This window comes from Periophthalmus magnuspinnatus, chromosome 21 (assembly GCF_009829125.3).
Source record: "Periophthalmus magnuspinnatus isolate fPerMag1 chromosome 21, fPerMag1.2.pri, whole genome shotgun sequence".
In the NCBI taxonomy this organism is placed as follows: Eukaryota; Metazoa; Chordata; class Actinopteri; order Gobiiformes; family Gobiidae; genus Periophthalmus; species Periophthalmus magnuspinnatus.
The window spans coordinates 6,947,601-6,973,694 of NC_047146.1; the positions used below are offsets into that span (position 1 = coordinate 6,947,601).

At 41.5% G+C, this 26,094-nt stretch overlaps 1 protein-coding gene across 1 annotated transcript in view; it reads right to left on the reverse strand.

The window, feature by feature from the left end:
* The window catches only part of itgbl1 (integrin, beta-like 1), a 42,097-nt gene that overhangs the window by 7,933 nt on the left and 8,070 nt on the right, over positions 1-26,094 (reverse strand). Inside the window, exons 3-8 of the mRNA XM_033987038.2 lie at positions 22,722-22,868; positions 20,059-20,181; positions 18,877-19,017; positions 17,521-17,661; positions 17,131-17,277; positions 8,476-8,592 (exon numbers count right to left, since the gene is read on the reverse strand). Of these exons, the coding sequence (XP_033842929.1) occupies positions 8,476-8,592; positions 17,131-17,277; positions 17,521-17,661; positions 18,877-19,017; positions 20,059-20,181; positions 22,722-22,868 (816 nt within the window). The remainder of the gene's footprint in view (positions 1-8,475; positions 8,593-17,130; positions 17,278-17,520; positions 17,662-18,876; positions 19,018-20,058; positions 20,182-22,721; positions 22,869-26,094) is intronic.

Consider the following 26,094-nt stretch of genomic DNA (forward strand, 5'->3'; position numbering starts at 1 on the left):
GTTGGTTGGGTATTTCACTTTTATGGCATATTAACTGCTAACACATAACATATTTAGATCAAGATGTTTATGTTTCCTTTTATTGTTTTGAAAATGCTATATTTACTGAAACAACGTACAAAAGTCACTGATACTTTTAAATCTTCAGTCGCTCCTATAATTCTTAAGTTATACTCACCAAATTTTATCAGTAGGTAAACTGAACCTTCCGACATTTTTGGCGATATATACGGTTATAATTGTTCACTTACACTTGAACTTATCACTACTTAAACTAGGGGAAGTAAAAATGACCTAATGACCTGTCCACCATTTTCGTTTTCACCCTGAACAGCCCGATCCAACACACTTTACACATTTAAAGCATTTCCGGGCTTATGTCTCTTATTTGATCCTCGATATTACGTTTTAAGTCGTTTATTGTCTGAGGTTTATTCACAAACACCTTTTCTTTAAGATCGCCCCACAGGAAGAAATCAGGACTAGTCAGGTCTGTGGAGATCACGTACTGCCCCCTGTCTTTGAAAAACACTTATTATTCCTTTAATGGCGTTTACGCTCGGGGCATCTCTGGTGTTAAAATGTCGACTTTAACACCTCTGGGTTTGTGAATTTGACCCATGTGACTCAAAGTATCACTGTTCAACGAGGGTTCATTCCACGGTCCTATATTTTCTCAGATTAATGTCGGAAGAGTAGATCTAAATGCTCTGAAAAAATTAAATAAAAATATTTAGAAATCAGAATCAGAATCAGAAGACTTTTATTGCCATAGTCTGTGAACACAGTTCACAAACTAGGAACTTGATACGGTGAAAAAGTGCAACATAAACACACTGAATAAATACAAATACAAATAAGAGCATGCACAAAGTTAAAAAGATATGCTTAAAAAAATCAAATGAAATACTTAAAGGGAAAAAATATGTACAATAGCAGCATCAGAACAACAGTGCAAAGTGGCTTATTAAAGTGACCGGTGTTATAAAGTGTCCAGTTTAGTGCAGATATTATAGAGTGTTCATGAGACAAACAGCAGAGGGGAAGAAACTGTTCTTATGGCGAGAGGTTCTGGTCCCAATGGACCGTAGCCTCCTGCCAGAGGGAAGTGGCTCAAATAGTCCATGTCCAGGGTGAGAGGTGTCAGCTGCTATACGGCCTGCTCGCCCCTGAGTCCTGGAGACGTACAGGTCCTGTATAGATGGAAGGCTGCAGCCAATCACCTTCTCAGCAGAGCGCACAATGCGCTGCAGTCTCTGTCTGTCCCTGGCAGTGGCCCCAGCGAACCACACAGTGATGGAGGAGGTGAGGATGGACTCAATGATGGCCGTGTAAAACTGCACCATCATCTGGACTGGCAGCTTGAGTTTCCTCAGCTGCCGCAGGTGGAACATCCTCTGCTGGGCTTTCTTGATGAGGGAGCTGATGGTCGGCTCCCACTTGAGATCCTGGGTGATGCAGGTGCCCAGGAAGCGGAAAGAGTCCACAGTGGTGATGGGGGAGTCCGTCAGGGTGAGGGGAGGCAGGGGGGCTGTGACTTTCCTGAAGTCCACGATCATCTCCACTGTCTTCTGGGCGTTGAGCTCCAGGTTGTTACTGCTGCACCAGGACACCAGCCGGTCCACCTCCCTCCTGTAGGCAGACTCATCGCTGTCCGAGATGAGTCCGATGAGGGTGGTGTCATCCGCAAACTTAACCAGTTTGACGGAGTCGTGGCTGGAGGTGCAGCAGTTGGTGTACAGGGAGAAGAGCAGGGGAGAAAGTACACAGCCCTGTGGAGATCCTGTGCTGATAGTCCGAGTGTCCGAGACATTCTTCCCCAGCCGCACGCGCTGTCTCCTGTCTGTCAGGAAGTCAGTAATCCACCTGCAGGTGGAGTCAGGCACGTTGAGCTGAGCGAGCTTGTCCTGGAGCAGAGCAGGGAGGATGGTGTTGAATGCAGAGCTGAAGTCCACAAACAGGATCCTGGCGTAGGTTCCCGGGGAGTCCAGATGCTGGAGGATGAAGTGAAGGGCCAGGTTAATGGCGTCGTCCACAGACCGATTGGCTCTGTAGGCAAACTGCAGAGGGTCCAGGAGGGGGGAGGTGAAGGACTTGAGGTGGTGCAGGACCAGGCGCTAAAATGACTTCATGACTACAGACGTCAGCGCCACAGGTCTGTAGTCATTAAGTCCAGTGATCCTGGGCTTCTTGGGGACGGGGACAATGGTGGACAGCTTGAAGCAGGCTGGGACATGACATGACTCCAGGGAGGTGTTAAAAATGTCCGTGAAGACAGGAGCCAGTTCCTCAGCACAGTGTCTAAGGGTGGAAGGAGAGACACCGTCTGGGCCCGCGGCCTTACGGGGATTCTGCTTCCTGAAAAGCTTAGTCACGTCCTGCTCCACAACTGTGAGGGCAGTGGGGGAGGAGGGGGGGTCCGAGGTGGGTTTGGAGGTAATGTCCATGATGGTGGGGGAGGAGGGGGAGGGGTGTGAAACTTCAAACCTCGCATAAAAGCCGTTTAACTTTTCTGCTAGTTGTTTGTTGTCCACGGCGGGAGGGGCTTTGGGCCTGTAGTTGGTGATTTGCCTAAGCCCTCTCCAGACAGAAGCAGAGTCGTTGGTGGAGAATTGCTGCTCCAGACGTGTATTGTATTTCGCTTTAGCCTTTTCCACCTCTTTGCTAAGCGCATACTTGCAACGCCTGTAGCCTTCACGATCTCCTGCCCTGAAAGCCATCTCCTTTTCCCTCCTCAAATGTCTAAGTCTGGGTGTGAACCAGGGTTTGTCGTTGTTAAAAGTCACCCTGGTGCATGATGGAATGATGCTGTCCTCACAGAACTGAATGTATGACGTCACAGTATCTGTGTACTCATCCAAACTGTCTGTGGCAGCCTTAAACACATCCCAGTCTGTAGTGTCCAAACACGTGCGAAGCTCCTCCACAGCCTCACTGGTCCACTTCTTAGAAGTCCTCACAGCAGGTTTGGAGAGTTTCAGCCGTTGTTTGTAAGCAGGGATGAGGTGGACCATGACGTGATCAGAGTATCCTAGAGCAGCGCGGGTCACGGCTCTGTAGGCTCCACTGACCGTTGTGTAACAGTGATCCAGCGTCTTCTGCTCTCTCGTCGGGCAATTAATAAACTGTTTATATTTGGGTAGTTCCTGGCTCAGATTTCCCTTATTAAAATCCCCCAGGATGATCAGTAAAGAGTCCGGGAAGGTTCGCTCCACATCCAGAATCTGCTCCGCGAGCACGCGCTGGGCCTCGTGCGTGTCCGCGCACGGAGGGATGTAAACAGCGGCCAGAATGAATGAAGTGAACTCACGTGGAGAGTAGAAAGGCCTACAGTTAAATAAAAGAGTTATGAATATTTTTCAACTGTCAGTGACTTTTGGGCCTTGACTTTTGGGTATTAACATGTTTTATAAGTTTCAGTTTCATTTTGACACTCCCTTTGCTCTCCGTGTTAAGTCGCTCTCACTTCAGAGCGACAACACAATCAGCGTGGATACTGCAAATATACATACACATAACACACACTCGAGAAAATCCAACTAATCTACAGTATTGGGAGGTAACTGAATACATGCAGCAGATTCTGAATAGTAATTTTGCGTAGCTGTATTCTGGTACAGTTACTTTTTCATTTGGTGGTTTTCAAAAAAGAACTGTCAACAAAAAATGCTAAAATTCACTGCTATTATGCCACTCACACGATCTAAAGCAGGATTTACCCCAAAAAACAACTCTATGTGCAGTATTTTTAACTACCATGAGCTGCAGTCTGCTCCTGTTTATGTTTTAAATGGACTTATATACTGTTTGTTTTGTTCGTTTTTCTGCTTGTATTGTATTTTAAACAGGGCAGTCATGATAAAGAGCCCCTCATTGGTTTCCATCGTATAAATAACGATAAAGAAAGTATTCATGTTTCAAAATACACTACAAAATACATTTAAACGCAGGTATTCGGCATTCTGTAACTAAACATATTTTCCCGAGTATTCTTCCCATCACTGCTAATCTATTCATGGCGATAAGTCAAGATGGATGCCGCCAAAGACTAAAAAGATAACAAGAAGCCACATAAACAGCGCGCGGTGACAGTGAAGACGGGGAACCTTGACACTAATAGGCAGCACAAGGAGACAGAGCCACGCAAAGATGAGAGAGACGCAGCGGGCTTATTCTATTTCTCTTGGGGACATGAAAGCAACTGTCATCATTGGTCTTGTCCGGAGCTTAATAAATCTCCAGCCCTTCAGAGACGAGATGAAAAACAATGACAAGCAGAGGCGCACGTAGGAAAACACGCGCACACACACACTCGAGTATATACACACAGAGGACTGGTTTAATTGGTTTGAAGGGGGAGTATGGATGGCTTTATGAGCAAGAGACTAGTATTTTAACAAGCTCTGTGTACACATATGTATCACTTATGTACTCCCCCTCCTTCCCCGGGAGCTTCTGATCAGTCAGCGCTCACAGACGGGGTTTTAAATCATGTGACGGAGAGGAGGCAGTGTCATCGATTCATTCCATTATGTTCACAGACGCCAGGTTGAAGAGGTGATGATGAGAAGAGCTATTTGCTATTATTTTCATACCTATAAATCTATACAGTACTGTGCTGCTGCAGGGGGTTTATTTGGAGATGTATAGATTTAATTAAACTGCCATTTTGAACAGTGCGCAGATGATGGAGGTTCTGCACAGGCTAGAAATCGACCGATATGTGTGTGTTTTTGGGTTTTTTTATGGCCAATGCTGGAACCGATTATTTGGGATCCAGAGAAAACTGTGGTTGATTAACTCTGCCAGTATTTTAGGGCTGATTTGGACTATTTCCATTCATTATCCATCCATTTTCTTCCACTTATTCGAGGCTGGGTCGCTATTTTCTCCCAAAATAATATAGTTTAAATTTACTAGAACGTTCCACCAAGCTCTTTTTTACCCCAAACCTTCAAAAAAGCTGTTACCTTGTCATATTAAAATGTTATAATTATGATTTCAGTATATTTTTTAGGTAGTGAATTGACCAAAACAAAATATCGACCCATGCTGGACATTTAAGGCCGACAGCTGATACGCTAAAAAGTCCAAATATCTGCCCGATGTATCGCTCAATCGATATATCGCTCTGTCTCTAGTACTGGAATCATTTTATTTGAAAAATGCCCCTCAATATTCCAACTACGTGGTATCAAGGCAAAACTATGGGCATCTGTCAGGATTTGGGTTTTTTGTGTGTTCTGTGTTGTTCTCCCCCCTCCTTTCTGTGTCTGTATCTGGAGCTGGGCGGAGATTCTGGCACCACCCACTACACACCTGCAGCCAATCAGCAATCAAACCCCAAGCACAAAGGGGCTGAGGGTTGTTAGAGAAGTTGCCAGATCGTCTAGTCATCTTCCTGTGTTTCTACACGTTATCCTTCATGTCATTCTCCGGTTTATTCGTCCGTGTATCCCCCGTGATTCTTGGAACTACTCTACACCTCCGCCTCCGACCCAGCTCTCCACGACCGATACGAACACCTCCGCCTCCGACCTAGCTCACCTCGACTGGTACGAACACCCCAGCCTCTGACCGCACTACCCACAACCTGCTCGAAGACTACAATACACAAAACCACTCTCAACTGTCTGCTCCATCAACCTACATTTACATTTCTGTGTCTGTAATAAAACTCTGCTCAAACCTTCTGAAGTCCGAATCTTTGGTCCCCTCAGTCTTTACGACAGCAGCACAACAGACAAAATGGGTTCCTTTGCTTTTTTTGGCCTAATTTTTGAACATTGAGCTATAGTTTTTAGCTCAAATTAGCTTTAAACAGCAAAATGGAGCCTGAAAGTGTTTCTCAGTTGTTGCTGTGTCTGTGCAGAGCTTAGGTATCTTGTTGGCTGACGAAAGGGGGAGATGAAGGACGCTTCAGCTCACCCCACAACACTTAATCTCCTTGACACACAGAGACTCAGAAACATGTTTTTCTTTAAGGACAGAAAGGTTTAGTTCAGCTGTGTCTGATCCAAAGTCTGTATCAGTGACAAATGAGTGTGTGGTCTGCAGTGTCCCTGTGCTTTCGCTAACTGTAAATTCAGCCTGGAAGACCTAACTCTGCTCCTATCCACACGCAGCTTTTCTAGAGTTTACCTCCAGCTCCTCAGCCTTCATCACCACCTCCTCTTCATCCAACCAGCATCCAGTTTGCTCTATTTAAACCCCCATCGCAGACGCACGGCCACTTCAATTTGTGCCACGCCCACCTTCTCCCCAGCAACTCTCATCGTCTCTTCACTCCTTCAGCCTCACCTCGAAAACCTCCACGGTCCAGACATCTCCTAAACGTCTTCTAACTTCATCACGATGTCTTCTGCCAGGGTCCGAGCGCCAGAGTTAAAGCCTGTGAACACTTTTCTTTCGTGTCCGTCTGAGTCTTTCCAGGTTGACTTGATTTTCTTGATTCAGAGTTGTAGAGTTTTATATTTATTAACAGACCGTAGCATCTCGTTCACATTTTAGACGCGCTTTGAGCTTTTACAGAAGAAAATGTCATTACTTCCCATTGACGCTCGTACAATGCTGCCACTCATTATAAAAATTCTGAATAACCTCTATACATGCAAAATGATTACATTCACGTTCCGGAGTGGCGTTCAGGCGTGATTGCTCCATTCTGTTTTGCAGTTTACGAGGCTGTGAGACCTACACGAGCTCCCCGTATACTTTACTGCATATGTATCACTGTTAGCGTATGTTACAGTTGATTTACTTATTATTTAAATTAGCTAAATCGAAAAGCTACATACGCAAACTCATGTAGCCTTCTGGAAAAAAACAGCAATGAACCTCTTTAGTATTTTCTCTATGGTATTTTTGAGCAAAAGTAGATTGTTTGTTGTCCTTCCCACAGGGGCGGCGTCAGACATTTTGGGTTCGGGGAGCTAAGGGGGGGATTAAGGCTCAATAAGCATGTAAATATAGAACTTTTTAACAATGGAAGCGCAGTCCCACCCCCACTTTTTACATTTTTTTCTATTGTAGTCTCATTTTTTTCATGTTTTAATCAAGTGTTGACATCATTTTCAGTTATACACGCCACAGTTTGATCACATTTTTCCTCTTTTTAAACCAAACACCTCCGCCTGTTTTCCGCAAGATTCCCTTTTGATGGACATACACAAAGAAAAAATTAAATTGTACTCTCATTTTGAACTTTTTTGCAGCCGTCTGAATATTTTTTTTAGACTGGATGTGTTATACAAGTGCGGAAAAAGTCTTTGAGGAGCTGTGGAAGAGCACGGCCCATTCTAGGCGAGGCTACGGCCCCTTAGAGCCCCCCGTTCTGCACCGCCCCTGCCTTCCCTCTGCGCATACCCTGACACTGGTTCCCCATTGTCGTGTCCTGAGAGATACAGAGAGATACTGACCACTGCAGACCAGGAACACTCCAGAGCTGCACTTTAGTAGATTACTCCATGTCGAACTCCCGGAAACAGCCGCTGCGCTTTGAAAACTATTTGCTTTTGCGGGTATATATTCCAACCAAAAGCTGTCAGGATGAAAGCATATGCTGTTCATTCACTTCACCTGTAAGTGGATGTAATTACGTACAGGATCAGACTGTCACGTTGTTACTTGCTACTTTGGAATATCTACATAATATTGTGTAAATATACGATATGCTGTTTCTGATTGACAACCTGGGGAAACAAAGCGATTGGAATTTTGTAAGAAGTATTAATGTTTATTATTCAAAACACGTGAGTCCAGAGCGTGTGTACAGTACGGAAATGTCTTTTGTGACTTCGTCTGCCTCCTGACTGACAGCTACGGCAGGTAATGCATGACTGCTTCAATCAGCCGGCGACAGGGAGAACCTAATTGCTTTGGAGGAACATCTACCTGGGTCCTCATTCAATTAGCTTCCACTAAGCTTCCACAGAGCCCCCACATTGTACCGGTGTTTTGTCTGCTGGAGTGAAAAGGCAAGACTGAGGAGGAGTTTAGTCTGCTCAATCTACCATCTTTTTTTTTTACAACAACACAAAACGCTTTGAAATGCTTGAAATAAATAGTGAGCGGTTCGGTTCGCAGTTTGGCTTCAAAATGTTTGATCTATTTTCGCTCAATTTTGTCAGAACCATATGTATAACAGAAACTCACAAGATGATATTCCATGTGTGCAGTTAATCTAGTGGGATCACATCTCGAGTAGCAACAATAATTTGGAGCAACTCTTTGGACAATATTTCTCGAATCAGGCCCGTTTGATAGAAATCTAGGGGCCTGGGTCAAAAAGCCTCAACTGGGCCCCCCTCCAGTTTAGATGAACAGGAAAAGGGTCCAATACTAGTCCCATTAAAGGTCCTATATTACACAGAAACAACGTTATAACATAGATCAGAAAACAGGGAAATACGAGCGCTTTAAGGCTGGTGTAGTTCTCATAAAGCATTCGTGTACGATGGTTGCGTGCTCACTCACCTCCGCATACCTCTCCGCTCAGGTCCTCGCACTGACGATCGTCGCACTCGCAGTTTTTCCCGTGAACTCGGTTGTCCCCCGGAGGGTGGCACGTACACTGACCGCACAGGCACTGGCCTAAAAAGCAGAGACATGTATTTCACAACTGCAATATTTTAGCTTTAAAAATAGACTGTACGGGATTGATGGAATGTCACCCAGTCACACATGTAGTAGTATTTTTTGGATCAATCATGCCATACCCCCACACACACACCCCGGCATGTCGATATCCCACTTCAATCAGAGCGCTGCTGCCGCTGAAGAAGACTACGGGGAGCGTATTGAGTGAGCAGCTAATGGTGCCCCTCATTATAACACAAAACTATCTGTGAACTTAGGGGATATGCTACATGTGTTCAGACAGATGATAAAATTGGGTATGGGGATTTATGAGTTAGGGCAGAGGATCTCTCAAATCGAACTATAGGAGTAAATTGAAATTCTAATCATTTCAGTGCTACCCACTTTTGACAACCACTCGTATTTTTAAAGATTCCTGAAGTTAGTTTATGTCAAAATCAGAACCACTTTTGAGCTATTACTTCTGGACAAAGCGTTGGTCTGGTGAGGTACACTTGACCCATAGACTGTATAAAGAAGTGGACTGAGTGAGTGCGATGTCACCCACAGTGTTCAGCTCCAGTCAAACGAAGCTAATCGAGGCTAGCAGTTATAGCGGACAATTTGGAGCTGAGTTTCGTGTCTGGAATTCCGACCGTGAGTATCATAGCAACCAATGAACCAATCCGGAGCGAGGCTGTTGAAGTTAACACCCCTTTCCTGCCCAAAACGCTGGTTTAGCATGGAGCAGGCGCTTAGCAACGCTGTCAAATCTGTTGCTAATGTTAGTGGTAGCGACCTCGGGGAAAGAAAGTGTCTGATTTGTCTGTTATTAAGGTTCATATCTTGATTTACAGACACAATAGTGACATAAAAACACCAGGATCATGTAGAGCAGGTTAATATGAACATTTTAAGACCAAAATCATGAGTCTGACAGCAGCAGTTACAGAGAGAGGGGCCACGTTTTTTCAATAGAAAGTGAATTGGAGCCAGAATCGATGGGGCTAGCAGGTTAGCTATATCCATTTAGCCATACAGTCAATGATTTGAACCCCTTAATTCGATATCGTTAGGGGGAAATTGTCAGGAGCAGTGCATGACCACCAACCGGGGACTCTTCTCCAAAAAGTCAAATACTCATAGTCAAATTCATATTAACACGCTTCAAAAACTTGCAAAAAAATGACTCTGTTTTTAAACTAGCTAAGCCGCTCACAGGCAAAGCCAAAAGGTCCACATGTTTTGCTATTGTTGTACGACAAAACTTAACATCGTGTTCTTTCTGCTCGCACTTTACTACTGTATCTGGAAGCTATTGTCTCCAAACGCAATCCAAGAGTTGGAATAATATCAAGAACTACACAAACAACAGCACTGCGAAACGGAAGGGCATCTGAGTTCAGCGTTTATCTCGTTGTTACGGTGACCCCTTGAATCCCACATAAAACAGATGCCATATAAAAGGATAAGAAGCGCAGATATGAGATGACTTTGAGCGCTGGTTTTCACATAAGTGCACAGGGTGAACAGCTCCATCAGTATAACCAAGCTTTGGAAAACAGAACAAAGAAATGGAACAATAACATGGCTTTACAACACGGGATTTTTTTTAGTATTTCCATTCACATACATTACATTCAAAATCAAATATTATTCAACTTGTATAAGGTTGTACGTAACATTTATATCATGACCGAAAGGGTTTAGGCTGAAGTAAAAACGACTTATACTGCCTAACCCATTTTAATAATAATGCACAAGAATTTCAAGAAAAGCAGCATCAGTTCTACAACAAATGACTAAATGTGTAACGAGAGAAAAACTACAAACCTCGACAGTTCACATGAATCATTCCTGAGTCCTGTAGTTTTCAAAAAGTAATGTTTTATACTGTACCTCTTTTTAAATGTTTCTATTGTGTAGGAGCTTTTTAATTTATCATCGAGGTTGTTTCACACAGAAACCCCTTGAACAGAAATGCAGTACAATGACGTTTTTTACTGGTTCTAGTCTTAATTTTTTTTAAATATACCTGTTCGTCTAAGATGATATTGACTCTCTCTGTTTGAATAACATCTGTAAACAAGGAGGAGCTTATGATTATCTGCCTTATACGTCATTACGGCTGTGCTCAAATCAACAAGATCAAACAATTTTACTGGTTTTAACTTGACAAAAATAGGACAAGAAAATAGGGTTTTAGATATTGTAAAGTACACAACAGTGTTTTAAAGCTGCACTGTGTAACTTGTTATTGTGGAGGAGGGTACGCCGCCTGCTTGTCTCCATGGAGATGTACTCAATTTTGTTATTGAGTAAAAGTACGGAGCAAACAAAACAAAAAATACAAGTAAAAGTATCACATCAAAAAATCTACTTAAGTAAAAGCATTAAAGTGCCTGTTTAAAAATGTACTTAAAGAGTAAAAACTATTTCTTGCAGATTCTGACGTCGTATAAAACGTCAAATGTAGAGATTTTGATATAGATTTGTGTCATATTTTGCGAATTTTTTTTCTTGCTGTTCTTATTTGTATATTTTTGTTTTGCTCAAATTCTGAACGTGTCAAAAATAAACCCTCGGATTTTTTGGCGGGTCTCAAACAATTATAAAAAAATATACTTTTACAGTACTTTTCAGTGGAGTAGTAGAGTAGAAAGTACAGATACTGCTCTCAAATGTAATGAAGTAAAAGTGAAACGTATCCACATTTCAGTACATTATTCAGATAATGGAATAATAATGTAAATCAAACTGATGCACTTCTTGGCCTCACACTAGAGGCCATATTTGCGAGCGTTGCCTGGAAAAGGTTGCCTCGGTGAAGTAGTTTTATCTCCGTGATATAAAACTCCAGGTAAGTGACCGACATGAAAAATAATTGCACAGAGTGAATTCTTCAGTTCACTGGAGGCAGCACCCACTTTTATTGAGCTGGCTGTATCCTCCTGTACAGTCATCATTCACTCGTGTCTGCGGCGCCGCAGGCCGTGTTTTGTATATCACATTTTGTTTAGCTTATTCTATACCTCATTGGGTTGAATTATGGCAAATAAAAGCCAAACTTTGACAGTCAATGACTCGCTTTGTTGAATAAGCTTGTCAACTTTTGGGGATTGCACACAAATTCACAGGCTTACGCGCTCTCATATTGGAAACGCCATCTGCTCTGGAGACGAGTTACCACGGCAACCAAGTGATGACATAACCCGTGCCATATCAATTATGTCTATACCTGTCGTCAGCCTCGCTCGTGTGTGGATGTATAGACACGTCGTCGAACTTAATGATTGTGTGTCATTATTTTCATAGCATCAAATCAATATTAGTTTTGGGCTTTGTTTTTGTTTTTGTTTTGTTTTTTAAAGAAAATGAGTGCATTAGGAATTACTGAAAAAATAAATAAATAAATAAATATATATATATATTCACATTATTATTATAATTACCTTTTTTCCATGTTATCCCTCATGTCATCAAGTTAACACAATATTCTAAGGTGATAATTGCTCCAATTTTACAATTAGTCTAATTCTACTGCAGCATCTCCAAAAAGAAAAATAAAGCCATTTTGACTTAATTTGCCAGATGGGGCAGAAGTGATACTTTGTGTCCACAGACGTATATTGTTTCACATTTAGTAATCGTCAGTCATTTGTCAAAGATTCAGTCCAATTACAGTTTAATCAGATCAATCTGAAGGACCACCCACATTCATGAATACACTATTTCTTTGCAGCCTGAAGCTGCCTGTTCGCCTCAACCTCAGAACAGTTACAGTAAATAACTGGAGCACATTTACGGTTTAGGGGGAGGAATCTGAGGATTCAGCAGAAGCTGTTGAAAGCAGGTGTTTCCTTGAGGAAATACCTGGGTATAAAGAATGTGCTCCTCACCGCCGTCTCTCAGGAAGAACTCTGGAGCTGCTGTTTCACATTTCAAGGCTTTCCGCCTTTCCGCTCACGCTGCCATCTGCAGCGGCACACTCATCCATGCCTAAGTGATTTTCTGCGTCTGTCTCCTTCACTTCTGCCCCTCTCTTTCTCCGCTCCCACCCAGCACCCTTCGCCCTTCACTGGGTTAACCACACACCACCTCCCCTGGTCCATTCTGCTTCATGTCTATGCCATTTATACTGAAGTCCAACAGTGGAGGCTTTAAAATCACTTGTTTACAACCAACTGAAACATTAACCTCGAATTTACACTGGTAGATTCAACATTTCACATTTTTATAGAAATACATTCTATTCAGATGTGGGCAGTCGTTTTATATCTTTGCATTTATGTAAACACTTTACCACAAGCAAACAAAGACATGTTTATTGATTTACAGCCAATACAAATATCTCCAAATGCACCGCTGGGACTTATGAACGCAAATGTGTTTTTAAACCCACTGAATTTATGGATTCAATGAATGACTTGATTGTGCCGGGTAATTTACAGTTTCATTTGGCGCCAACAATTGGAGATAATTTAAAGGTAACTGCCACAGGAATTACAGCTAATTGACTTTACACAAGCTCAAGTTAATCTCAGCTGTTTCATTATGTGAGCTGCTCTGTGTTGTACTGCATTTAACATGGACTCATTCGTTTTTGTGAGCAATAAACATATCCAAAAGAGTTTTCCAAGTAGGGCTGGGAGTTACGCTGTTTTGATTTTCTTGTTATATTGTGAGTGAGTGAGTTTAAAGTCGCTCTACTCAAACACAGACACTTTTCCCCACCCTCTCTTCCTATTGGTCAACGTCTGAGTGAGTGACAGGGGGAATAAACCAATCCAGTGATGGAAGTAAAACTACAGATACCGGAGCAAAAAATACTTAAGTAAAAGTAAAAATATCACATGAAAAAATCGACTTGAGTAAAAGTATTAAAGTACCCATTTAAAAAAGCACTTAAAGAGTAAAAAGTAGAAGTATTTCACATGGATTTTGAGGTTTATTAAGCTTCAAATGTAGTGATTTTGTGCTGAATCGTGAATATTTTTGTGAATATTTGTGCTGAATCGTGTTCAACAGCAACAAACGAATCAATATTTTGTTCATTCAACTGTTTTTAGTTGTATATATTTGTTTGAGCGACCTACGAACCCCTCAGCCTTTCCAGCAGGTCAGTAATAAAAAAATACTTTTACATTTCAGTCCAAAAATGTCATGAAGCAAAAAGTACAGATACCATTCACGGTGAAATATAGACTCTCAGAAGCTGTAAATGTCTCGGTTTCTTCTTAACGCTGGACTAAAAAACACACAAACTGCACGAAACACGAAATCTAAACCTCAGCTCTAAAAACATGTGAAATATTTTAATTCGGGACACACCCACACCCCTGTCTCCGAGCGTACTATTGTATCTGAAGTGAGCGGCTATACTGTACACCGCTTAAGTCAGTGCAGTACGCCCACTCCTCTGCTGTTATTCCTTTTGCCACGGCCATGTTTAAACAGCTGAGAGTCCCCGGCGACTTCCTCCGCCCACAGTCAAATGCAACAGGAAATCAATGCTAAACATTAACCCTGATAAATCCAGCGGGTGTTTAGATCTAAGAGGTGATGGCCCCGGTAGCGCTCACAGTCACAGGATGAAGTATCAGTTTCTTATCCTCGCTGCCAAAGGTATAAGTCCTGGATTTTACCGTTAAGTGCGCACAAACCCACACGAGTCCGGTACAGTGGGGTAAAGCTGATTGATTAAAGCTGCTGTATCAGTGCAAATTCCAGGTCCAAGGGATATCACGACGACGATCTGCCATTTATCTTCAACGACACCAGCCCAAGTCGCTATTGTGTATTGTTTTAGCTACGAGAACTGCTGGCAACGCTCTGTCCCAAAATCTACCGCCAGGCTTTCAGTTCGACTTTATTTTTAGCAGATTTAACGCAACTTCAGCTGACCAAAGTGCTTTACATAAAAGTCAAAAAAAGAAAAAAAAGAAAAGAGCAATAAAACAGCGATGTCCTGTTTAGCTAGTATTAAATGCCAGGGAGAAAAGGTGGGTTTTCAGTCTAATCTTTTCATAAGTGGGGATCTATTTTATGAAAATCTTGTCCCGATGTCGTATTTTGAACTTTGATATATCGCTGAAGTAAAAAGGACGAAAAACGATAACATTGAAACTAATTTACGCCACTGAAAGGAGAAACCAAGAGCAGATTTAAACCACAAAAGCGATTCTAAATGTACAATAATGTTAAGAATCATGAGCTGCAATAAATAAACAGCAAAATGAACCACTTTAGCTGTTAGTTTGCATCTGTAATGAGACATAGAAGAGATTAATTCATCATTTTAAGGCTTAAATTTTATCATACAACCAAAAATCTTCCCAGTAGTGCAAAGAAAAAGCAAACACGATAAATACTGACCCCAAAAACATATTGTTCCAGCTTTATATAGTGAACAATAAGTCCTAGATGTACAGGACGAGGCACAATTCCCACAAGACGAGGCAAAAAACGAGATTCACGAAAAAAGATGACATTTTGAGGTAATAAATAAATAAATAGTGTATTTCAGGTCCAAATTTGGGGCTCAAAACGTGTTATGTATTTGACTTAGTTTCATTTTTTGCTGTCACTGTAAACCCTTTTTTAAAATTATGCCTTTTCTAAGAGATGTACACAAGTTCACGGCGATGTAATGAGATCTTGCAGCACAAAATCTAACCTCTTCCCTACAATACATGAGATTTATTACGTACTTTATTGTGTACTTTTATTCTGCTACAGTTACTTTTCTAAACTCAATGGAACACACGGCTGTACTTGATCGCGCAATTCTGGGTTCAAACTGTACCGTATTAACGAGAAAAATATAAAAACACACAGCTCTTGTGGTGAGTCATGTGTGATTTTTTTCCATCTCTAATCAGTGACAGGAAATGCACAACGAACATTAAGCTGTTTTAGTTCATTCAAACACAGCTCTACATGTTCAGAATACAGGTGTCTGATTGGACCATGCTCCGTGATAACTATTCCTTCCATCTCTGTCGCTCGGGTTGTTCATCTTAGACGTTAGGGCAAGACACTTTGTCCATCTTTCCTGTCATTTAATGCTTTGTGTGTTGGTAGTAGAGATGAGTATTATGGCTTTATACTGTCTTAACTACATTTCTGTGCTTCTTCTCTCTGCACTGTGGCTCAGCTGTGCTCAGGACACTACAGACAGACGCTAACATTAACTCCTCACCTGCCCCGTAAAGCCGGCACCACCAGGTCTCCATGTGGAATCTCTATGGACAGAACCCATAAGAGCAGCGGGATCCCTGGGACTAATTTAGAAGACGATGGTGTAAAACGGTTTGGGCTACAACAACGACAACAGCAACAACAACATCTGCTTCCTCTGAGAATCCAACCTTCACTGTGATTAGTTTAATCCACTTGTCACTCACACAGCCTGGTTGGGAAAAGATCGACATGACTGACAATGGCTGCAACGTCAGTTTGTCCGAGGAAGTGCGAGCCCAGCCGACGCTCAACTCCATGACAGGAAGGATTTCTAATAGTAAAGTGAGTTTGAGTGTGTGGAAGCATGATCATAAGATTAAAGCGTTATATCTACAATCTTCAGAGAGACTGAACACAAAATGTGATCTAAGAAACATTTCCTGTAGCAGAATAAATAAGATGTGTCCCCACATAAAGGTTTCTCTATGATTACTGTGTAATAACATGATACCATAACGTACTACTACTGCTGCTACTAATACTAATACTACTACTACCAGGGGAGTCAACGGGGGACAAAAGGGTCTGTTGTCTCGGGCCCCAGGGTCTGAGGGGCTCAGAAGTGGAACCTCTGCCTATAAATTTATATTAGAGGGGGGGCCATATAAGCCTTCTTGCCCCAGGTCCCCAAATTTCTGTCGACAGGCCTGATTACCACTACCACTACTATAATAATAATAATACTAATAATAATACAGTATGTTCCAGTTGTCTTCGTTGTACAGGAAGCAGCTCTAAATACTGCTGCTGTTTTATCATAGTGCCATTAATCTTCAGACTCAGAGCTGCATGACTGGGACAGAGAGTCAGACACAACCTTTGTGTAGGTACAAAGGCTTTTCAGTGTATCTTCAGTACAATCTGTTAACTATAGGATCATATTTTGGGACTCTGACAAAAAATAGTAAGTTTATTTTGTCCTGAATAAGCATTATTGAGGCTAACAGCTGACTGTTATATATCTGGACCCATTGAACCACAACCACTACAGTTTTAATAGAGCTCCAGCTGCTTGTATTGTTCCATGACTTACTTATATTTAACTTTATATACTAGCCCAGGGACACATAATACAGTAGAAGTGCACATAATTTTACATTCATATGTGGTAGTGGTACAAATGAGGTTATAATGTTGGAGGACTTGAGTTTATGTGTCAAAGGGTCAAAAAGACTGTTCTTGTTTTCAACAATGAAAAGTCTGTGTTATACAATATATACATAAAATATATACATTTGATATATACATCATATAATATAACAGGCCTGCTGTAGTCATGGTAACAGAGAGGGGCGGGTGCAGGTGCCGTACCTCGTCCGAAGCAGGGCAGATTGGACGTTCCACGACACTTCTTCAGGCTGCTCTCCACAGACAGGGAGCAGGACAGAGGGTGCTCACACTTGGGCCCAGCCCATCCCTCTTTACAGTCACATCTGCCACAGTTACACTGACCGTGACCTGAGAAAGAGACGAGCTAAGGTTAAGTGATGTGAAAGGGCAGCAGGAGAGTGACAGGAGTTGGGCTGATTATTTGTATCTAAAGTAATATAATAAGACATAATTGTATAACATGTTATATAAGTTTATAATTATAAAACCAATAGTATAAATGTGTCCACATTTTCTATTAACTGTTCATGAAACCACAAACCAGCCCGAAAAGAGCAGGTCTTATAAACCTGCTGACCCCCCTGTACTGACCAGAGCAGAAGTCGTCTGTGTAGCGATCGTATGTGGAGAAGCAGTTTCTTTCGTCACATTCACACGTGTCTCCGTGGATGTCCCCCCAGTCTCCAGAAGGGTCCACATCATGACAGTTACACTCCCCACACACACACGTGCCTGGACACACACAGTGGACTTTTAGAGTGTTACACTGAGCAACTGTTAAAATAAATAAATACTTAAATATTTTGCATACAATGTTTTAATTAACAATTTACCAAATAGAAAAGTAATAATAATAAGCAGTGTATGAGGTGTCAAACTCGCACTTTAGTCCAAACACCCTTTACCCACTGAAAAACTGCTTATTCTCTCTTAATCACGGAGCTGTATAAAGTTTTACACGTTCGCTAAACTATCAAGCCGATCCCACAAATGATCTTTTATGTGCTGGTTCTTCGTTCAGCTGAGCAGCAGCCAGTGGAAATCCCATTTTCTCTTATCAGGCTTGACAGAGCTCAGGGAACCCCAGGGGAGCCCGTCCAGCTGGCAGGACTCAGGACCTGGGATGGCACATGTCTGGCCCTTGGCTCAGGTCTGCTCTGCTCTGCCTGTCTCTGAAACAGTGGATTTACAGAGTCATTTGTGTTGATGTCTGCTCTAAAGATTATCTCTAACAGGTTTACCACACGTACGGCCGCTCCGAGCTCTGAATGTCAAATGGCGGGTTCATGATACACGATATCAAGGATTTAATATTAAACGTTATTTGTATTTATCTGAAAAATAGTGGCTGAAGCTACACGAGAAGGTCTGCTCCTCCTGAAAGCCTCTCTTATAGACATCGCATTGAAAGGATTAATTAAAATCAACATGTCTGCGTAATCAATGTGTGTGATCTGGATTAATCACCTGGAATTATCTTGCCATGCTTCAAAGAAAGATTACTTAAATATTAATGGGAACTGGGAATTACTCAACAATCACCAAATTAACTCCTGTGACATCCAACAAATGCTATTTAGACGCTGCTGTGTAAGAAACGCTTGGTTGGGTGTTCAAATGAAAGAACAGAGATCTCATTGAGAATCAGAGCTTAAAAATATCAAATCATTTCCAAGACTAATTTGAATAATGAACAGACGCACAAACACGGGTAGAATTTCACGTGGAATAGTTCTGCTTTTCTTAGTGTTTCAGTTTTGGGTCTATAACAAACTAAAATGAGGTGACATTTAATCATTTGAACAGGAAGCTTTTAAAAGTTGATGATAGCGTCCACCTTTTCCACGTGTGACCTGACAGACAAATATGACTCAGTGTAGCGCACGTAAATGACAGAGTGAGTGTGACATCTGGACACAGTGAGCCGGACCTTAGAGTCAAACAGACCTCTGTTGCTGCAGATTTTGCCATCTGGAGATGTACATCTCCGTTTGCTTTCCCATGGGCTCATGTCGCACTGGAATTCACATTTGTCTCCATGCCAACCAGCAGCACAGAAGCAGTTTCCACAGTAACACTGGCCATGGCCTGGAAGCACATCACACAAATACATCAGGAACACTCAACTTCCACAAAAAACACAAATTAATATAACAAATACTTCAACGTATCGATATGTTTTTGCAATGAAACCGAGCCAGCACATGTACGGTACACGTCTAAGCCTGTTTTAGTCATTTAAAGTGTGTCTATTTTATTACTGTCACAATAAAAACAGTAATAGGTAAATTCTGTTGCTGTATTAATATTTATTTTAGTGCAATGAACGTAATTTGCCGTCACCAAACAGTCTATTTCATTCTTTTTAAACACAGAGCTTATGAAACTGCGGGTGATGGAAGAGAAATTGGTCAAATTCATCACATTAAATCTGTCTAAAAGAACAAATATTATGAGAAGAAATAGAGTTTAAACAGATCTCATATACAGTAGTTGGGTTGATGCTGAATGAAATGAAACTTTCTATGGAGAGTTGTCTCATTTTTGGTCTCGGTAAGAGAATCTACAGTATCATTAAGGCTTTGTAGTAAAAATGTATATTACAAACATGTTAAAGGGCCCATATCACTGCATTTTCTCATCTGTTATAATGTTCTTGCTCATCAAAAAACACACCTGGAGTTGTGTTTTTTGTTTCATTCACATACGTTTAACACACAAACCCTGCACATTTAGGCTGAGCTCTTCTCTCAGACAGAAAACACTCTGTTCCACCTTATGATGTCATCATGTGGTGATACAGGAAGTGCTCCACTGTGTTTTTAAACCCCATACACCTTTATTAGAATCATTTAGGATCAGTTCAGCCCTGGAATTTCCCACCTCTACTGAATAAAAGGTAAAAGTTAGCTGTGAACTTGAAGACTTTATGAGCATTTTGAGCTTTGGAGATGTAAACTAATAATAAAGTGTCACTCAAAAACGCAGCTCTGGGTCTGTTTTTGAGGACGTAACGACATTCTAACGTGACTAAACGCTCACAATAATCAATTTTGCGTAATATAGGACCTTTAATGTCAACCAAGTACTGAGATAAAGGCTGAAAAAGGTGCTGGGTGGGGGTCATACCTCCACACACCTCTCCGCTGTCCTCATCCAAACACTCGCTGTCATCGCACTCACAAAACTGCCCCGTTATCAGGCCCCTGCCGTCCTCGCCGTGACACAGGCAGCTGCCACAGTTACAAGTGCCTGTAAAAAGAAGTCACAGTTACCCAATACAACACACGGAGCAGCGCCGGCTCTGTGCACAATACACAGATGGGCTGCAGCTGTCAGGGGGGGAAAAGAAAACTCCTTCTTTGCCATATTGTTAGAGCTGAGTTAAGATTACAGTGGATTTCTGTTCAAGTTGTGTTTGTTTGCCTCTGTCTGTCCATATCCATCCATAATAGAAGCATAAAACTATAAAGAATCTTTCGTGTGCAGCGTAATAATTAGTGAATGGAGGTATATTTTGTAAACTTGACTTGCAAATGTCTTTATATTTTTATACAGCGGCAAATGAGTCTCTCCGTCGCGCTCGTACTTCAATCCAAGCTCTAAACACAACAGCACAAACAGAACATTTATTTCAGTGACACACGTGAAACAAATTAGCTCATGGGTCATTTCTGTCCCTCGTAATGTCCAATCCACCTGTAAGTCACCCCCATCTGAACCTGGAGGTGCTGTGAAACCTTAAAAGCATGATTTTTTTTGGTGTTTTATCGCTATACGCTTAAATCCTGTGTTGAATACTGTGCGTTACAACATTGAGGTGAGCTTATTTCTCGACACATACTTATTTTAAGATGTCTACACTTCGGTTACACGATACAGGGATTCATCTTTCGGTTGACGATCGGTGACTGCGAGCACTGAAACCTTCTGTAAACAGTTAACGGTATATCCATTTATGACCTTGTATGGACAGTATGTGAATTTAGTTTAAGTCCTTATAAAAACAGGCTTCTACTGATAGTATGTTTGTTTCTTGGGGTATAAGTTTTGGATGGTTCTTTTGTAAAAACACACACACTCAACTCTTCTTTATTTTAATGGTGTAATGTGCTTTGTTGACCTATTTGTATGATGTTTATTGTTTTTTATCTCGTTTTTAATGTTGTACAGCACTTTGGTCGGCTCTGGTTGTTGGAAGGTGCTATAGAAATAAAGTTTGATTTGAAAGTTTGATCAACTCCACACAACCCCACTCTCTCACACGACACGCCCCCGCTCGCTTACATACCCCCCACTCTCATACACATACTCACACACTGGATTGTCTTTCTTCACAATTACAAACCTGCACTGCCTCCGTTTCATATCAGGTGAGACATGATTTATTAATTTCTTTTTGTTATTTAGGCTGATTGGGGTGTAAAGTGTAGAGTGTAAAAACAAATCCAAATCTTTTTACATTATGTAGTTTCTGAGTAAATCGAATGTCCTCACATGTGGACATTCGAATCATAAGAACCTGAACACAGCAACATTTGTCCTGAGTAAAAACAAAATGAGAAACAACAATTGTGCGTCTCATGTGAAGAGCTGCAGACAGGAGCAGGGAGACATGTGACTTTACAAAAAAATGATTAAAAAAATATATTCTCAACATGCTAAACTCTTAAAAATATTCTGAATTGAACATTTTTGTATTGTGCTGTTCTTGTTGCTGTTATTCTTCTTCTAAAAATCTGCATTGTGGCCTAGACAACCCAAAATGTGTCGACATATGTGGATGTCAGGTCCTAGGACGGAGGTCAGCAACCCAGCACCACACTGGCCCATTTCACACCAAATCAAAGCCCGAAAGAGCCAAACATGTTTTACAAGTAACAAGATGAAGTGAAATTAATTTAAAAGAAGTGAGTCAACTGTTTGCAGCTATTAAAATATTATAAAGACCGTGTAACAGATTCTATTTATGAACTTTATGGACTTATTTGAAGTGATTTTTAGGGGATCTGGGGGTTTTAAGCAAATTATATGTAATTTCCTGCATTCTGGAGCATTTTATGTGTAATATTTATGTGAAATATCATTATTCTTTCTGATTTTATGCATGGGATTTACTCAGACGAGTAGTAAAAAAAAATATAAATAGAATGAATACTCTTTGGTGTGCTACAAACACTGTCAAATACAAACTTCATGAATAAAGCATACCCATTTCCTAAACTTTTTTTTTTTTCTCAATCAAAGTGCAAAGAGCCACACTGGAAGCTTTGAGTGGTTGCAGACCTCTGTCCTAGGAGGTTAAATGTGTGCACTCTATGGGTCCTCTTTATCTGAGGGAGTTACTGCAGCTCTGTGCCCAAACCCAGGCCCCAGAGGAGAGGCGACAGCACCCAGACTATGGAACAGCGCCCTCTGCCTGTCAGATCCTCTCAGTCTTTCACGCAGTTTAAGACTAGACTGAAAACCCACCTCTTCTCCCTGGTATTTAATAGGATATCTTGGTGTTTTATTGATCTTTGCTTGTGTATTGTGTTACCTGTATATTTATTTTTTGTTAACTATTATGTGAAGCCCTCAAGTTGTTTCAAATGTGCTTTAAAAATCAACTTGAACTGAATCGAACCCAAGCAAAATCAGTTGCAAGGTAAAAGTTCAATATATAGCTGAAGGAAATACAGTTTTACAGTAGGGCATTTCACAAATTATCAAACTAACACTACGTTTAATGTGCACAAGTCCATGGAGCGGGTGCAGTTCTGCTCTGAATACAAACGGGTCGCGCTGTGTACCTCTGTTGGAGCAGACGACTCCTTGCGGGTTTTTGCAGAGCTCTTTGCTTTTCTTGCCTGAGAGGGTACAGTCTTCCTGGAACTGGCAGGCCTCACCGAACCATCCGTCGTCACACTCACACGTCCCACAGTCGCAGTAGCCTCGGTCTGAAGGGGGGGGGAGAGCAGAACACCACATGCTGTTTATGCATTCAGCCCATGTCACGTCGAATCACAAACTCTATACGGACACAGGGATACGTGGAATTTTCTGGCTCTGTAGCGCAATGTGTAAAGTCGTTAAACACCACTTTGATATTGCATAAGCCAATTTTCTTTCCAACGAATTCACGATTTGCTGCATTTTTGAAATTCAGATTTGAAATGTGCAAATTGTTGAGTCACAGTGACGACTTCGTGTTAACAGTATCGGACACACCACAGGCTGCTTCTCATCCTCGCGGTGCTGAGCAATATGAAAAACAGGAGGACTCATACTATTCAAATGAAGGCTGTTGACAAGTTATAATGGATGTGGCTCTCAGCGCGTTTAGCAGCGAGGGCCGTGTACGTCACACTCAATCATCTCCTGACACGCCTGTCATGTAAATGCAGTGTCCTTTTCAAGGGCTGGCCATCACTCATTAACCAGAGACATCCTACCTATCCCTGCCCATTATCAGTGCCACTCGAGACACTCCTGACTAGTGCTGTCTGCTCTGGCCAATCGGAAAACTCAAACTTATAAATATACAAACCAGGGGGATAATTAGACACATTTACTCCAGTCGCATCTTCTCAACGGAGTTTTACATATTTTTTGAAGTCATTAAATTATGAAACATTGCCGATTTTTTTTATGCATTTAGCTAAACAAATGTTAATATTACGCCATTTACTGTTGGTAGGGCTCAGGTTGGTCAAAAATAGAGATGGTTTAGACCTGGTTTAGACCTGGTTGAGACCTGGTTTAGGTCTGGTTTAGACCTAGTTTAGACCTAGTTTAGACCTGCTTTAGACCTAGTTTAGACCTTGTTTAGACCTGGTTTAGACCTAGTTTAGACCTTGTTTAGACCTGGTTTAGACCTGGTTTAGACCTAGTTTAGACCTGCTTTAGACCTAGTTTAGACCTAGTTTAGACCTGCTTTAGACCTGGTTTAAACCTAGTTTAGACCTGCTTTAGACCTAGTTTAGACCTTGTTTAGACCTGGTTTAGACTTGGTTTAGACCTGGTTTAGGCCTGGTTTAGACCTGGTTTAGACCTTGTTTAGACCTGGTTTAGACCTGGTTTAGACCTGGTTTAGACCTAGTTTAGACCTGGTTTAGACCTGGTTTAGACCTGGTTTAGACCTGGTTTAGGCCTGGTTTAGACCTTGTTTAGACCTGGTTTAGACCTGGTTTAGACCTGGTTTAGACCTAGTTTAGACCTGGTTTAGACCTGGTTTAGACCTGGTTTAGACCTGGTTTAGACCTAGTTTAGACCTGGTTTAGACCTGGTTTAGACCTGGTTTAGACCTGGTTTAGGCCTGGTTTAGACCTTGTTTAGACCTGGTTTAGACCTGGTTTCAATAGGGGCGTCTGGCCAACCTGTGTAATTCTGACAACAGCCTCTGTAGGTCTTTGATCAGAACCAGCCGTGTCCAGCCTAATACGCCCTGCAGTGGGATCTTCTCTGTTTCTGGCAGAGGGCAGAAGGCTCTGGGTTAAGCCAAAAAAACAGATGCTTTGAAAAGTCCTAGCTGGGAGGTAGAACGTGGACAGGGGGCGACGCTAATGCTAACAAGGCTACAGTATGCTCTGAGCATAGCAATCAAAATAATATGTGCCTCTGTGACAGGATTATGTAACAGAACTTTGGAGGTACAAAGTTTCTGGAAATTTGATTTTCTGACTGCCACCCACGGACTCTCTTTTGTAAAATACTGCCAAAAGCTCAAAAAGCTCAACAACTTTACCTCTCAGTTTGAGAAAAACTTCTAGTTTCTCTTCCCACTGTGGTGTTTTAAGATTTATGTTGACAGTTCTAGTATTTGGACAAAGGCACCAAACCTTCAGATATGATTTTAATTTCTCTCTTTTTTCTGTGGATCAGAAGCAGAAACTGTAGCTCTATAATTTTTAATAATTTCATTCCAATCAGTAATATTTGGGTTGCCGCATTTTACTTTAATCCCACGTTAAATTATATTATCTGAGGTAACACTAAATCCCATTTTTTCCTCTAAACTGTGTATATGCTGTTTTAATAGCAATACTGCATTTACTGTTCCTAATCTTTTTATTTATTTATTTATTCATTTATTTATTTATTTTTATGTATTTATCTATATATTTATTTAGCATTTTTAGTGCAAACTAGGCACATTTGCTGATTTCTCGTAAAAAAACAAAACAAACAAAAAACAAAACCTGAGTATGTGCTGCCTCCATTGTCCTCTGCACTTTCGGGTACTGGGTGACATCACACAGCACTGCCTTGATTACAACCAGGTGTTTCTGATTACAAACACCTTGCTGCAGGGGCGGAGTATAAAGTGTGGACACCTATGAGTTTTCTGTTCTGTTGTTGTGGGTGGAGTTTATGTGTTTAGTCCCACTTTAAAGTAATAGCCTATTTCTTATTGTTATTGTAAGTTGCATATATATTTACACAGATGCCCACCTCTGGACACAAGTCAGAGCTTTAACCTTGCCTTGAGACTCTGTTACTGATTAACTGCTCATTTCCTCCAAGACAGGTTTCCATGTGTGGGCTGCTAACTGTCTCTACGACGTTTATCTCCTCCACTACTTCCGGAGCAGTAACTCTAGCGGCTCGGGGGGTGTCAGGTTCTGTCCCACGCACATTCGAACAGCAAAGGAATCCAGCCAATCAGCTCGTCGTTCCAGCGCCGGGACCGAGCAGGGGCTGTGTCTCTGTTGACATCAGTGACAGTAATAACTAGTGATGTGACTTTACAGTGATTAAATGGTGATGAGCCGACACTGGTGACTCACACAGCGAGGCCGGTATCAGGTTTGAAATTTAGCAGCTTTCTTAATGAAAAACAATGTGTGATATTGAGACGAAGATAAACAACAAAATGGCCTGTTTGTTGTTTCATTTAGAAGAGTTTCACTGTTACAAATCATTTTCTTGTGCCTCAGTGAATGTTTTTTTTAAAGATATTTTTTCTTTGTCTGCGCTGACTTGATGTTAACATATTTTTTTATTTTTTTAGAACATACTTTAATTACATTTATCCAACGACAGGAGATATTTTAGAATTGTGTTTTATACCTGTTTTCTATCCAAATGGCATTTCCTCACTTACTCTGTGTGGATCATGTTCTCCACAACACAATTGCTCATTTCAGCAGGTAATTATTTGGCTGTGTCGTCTCTCCCTGTGGG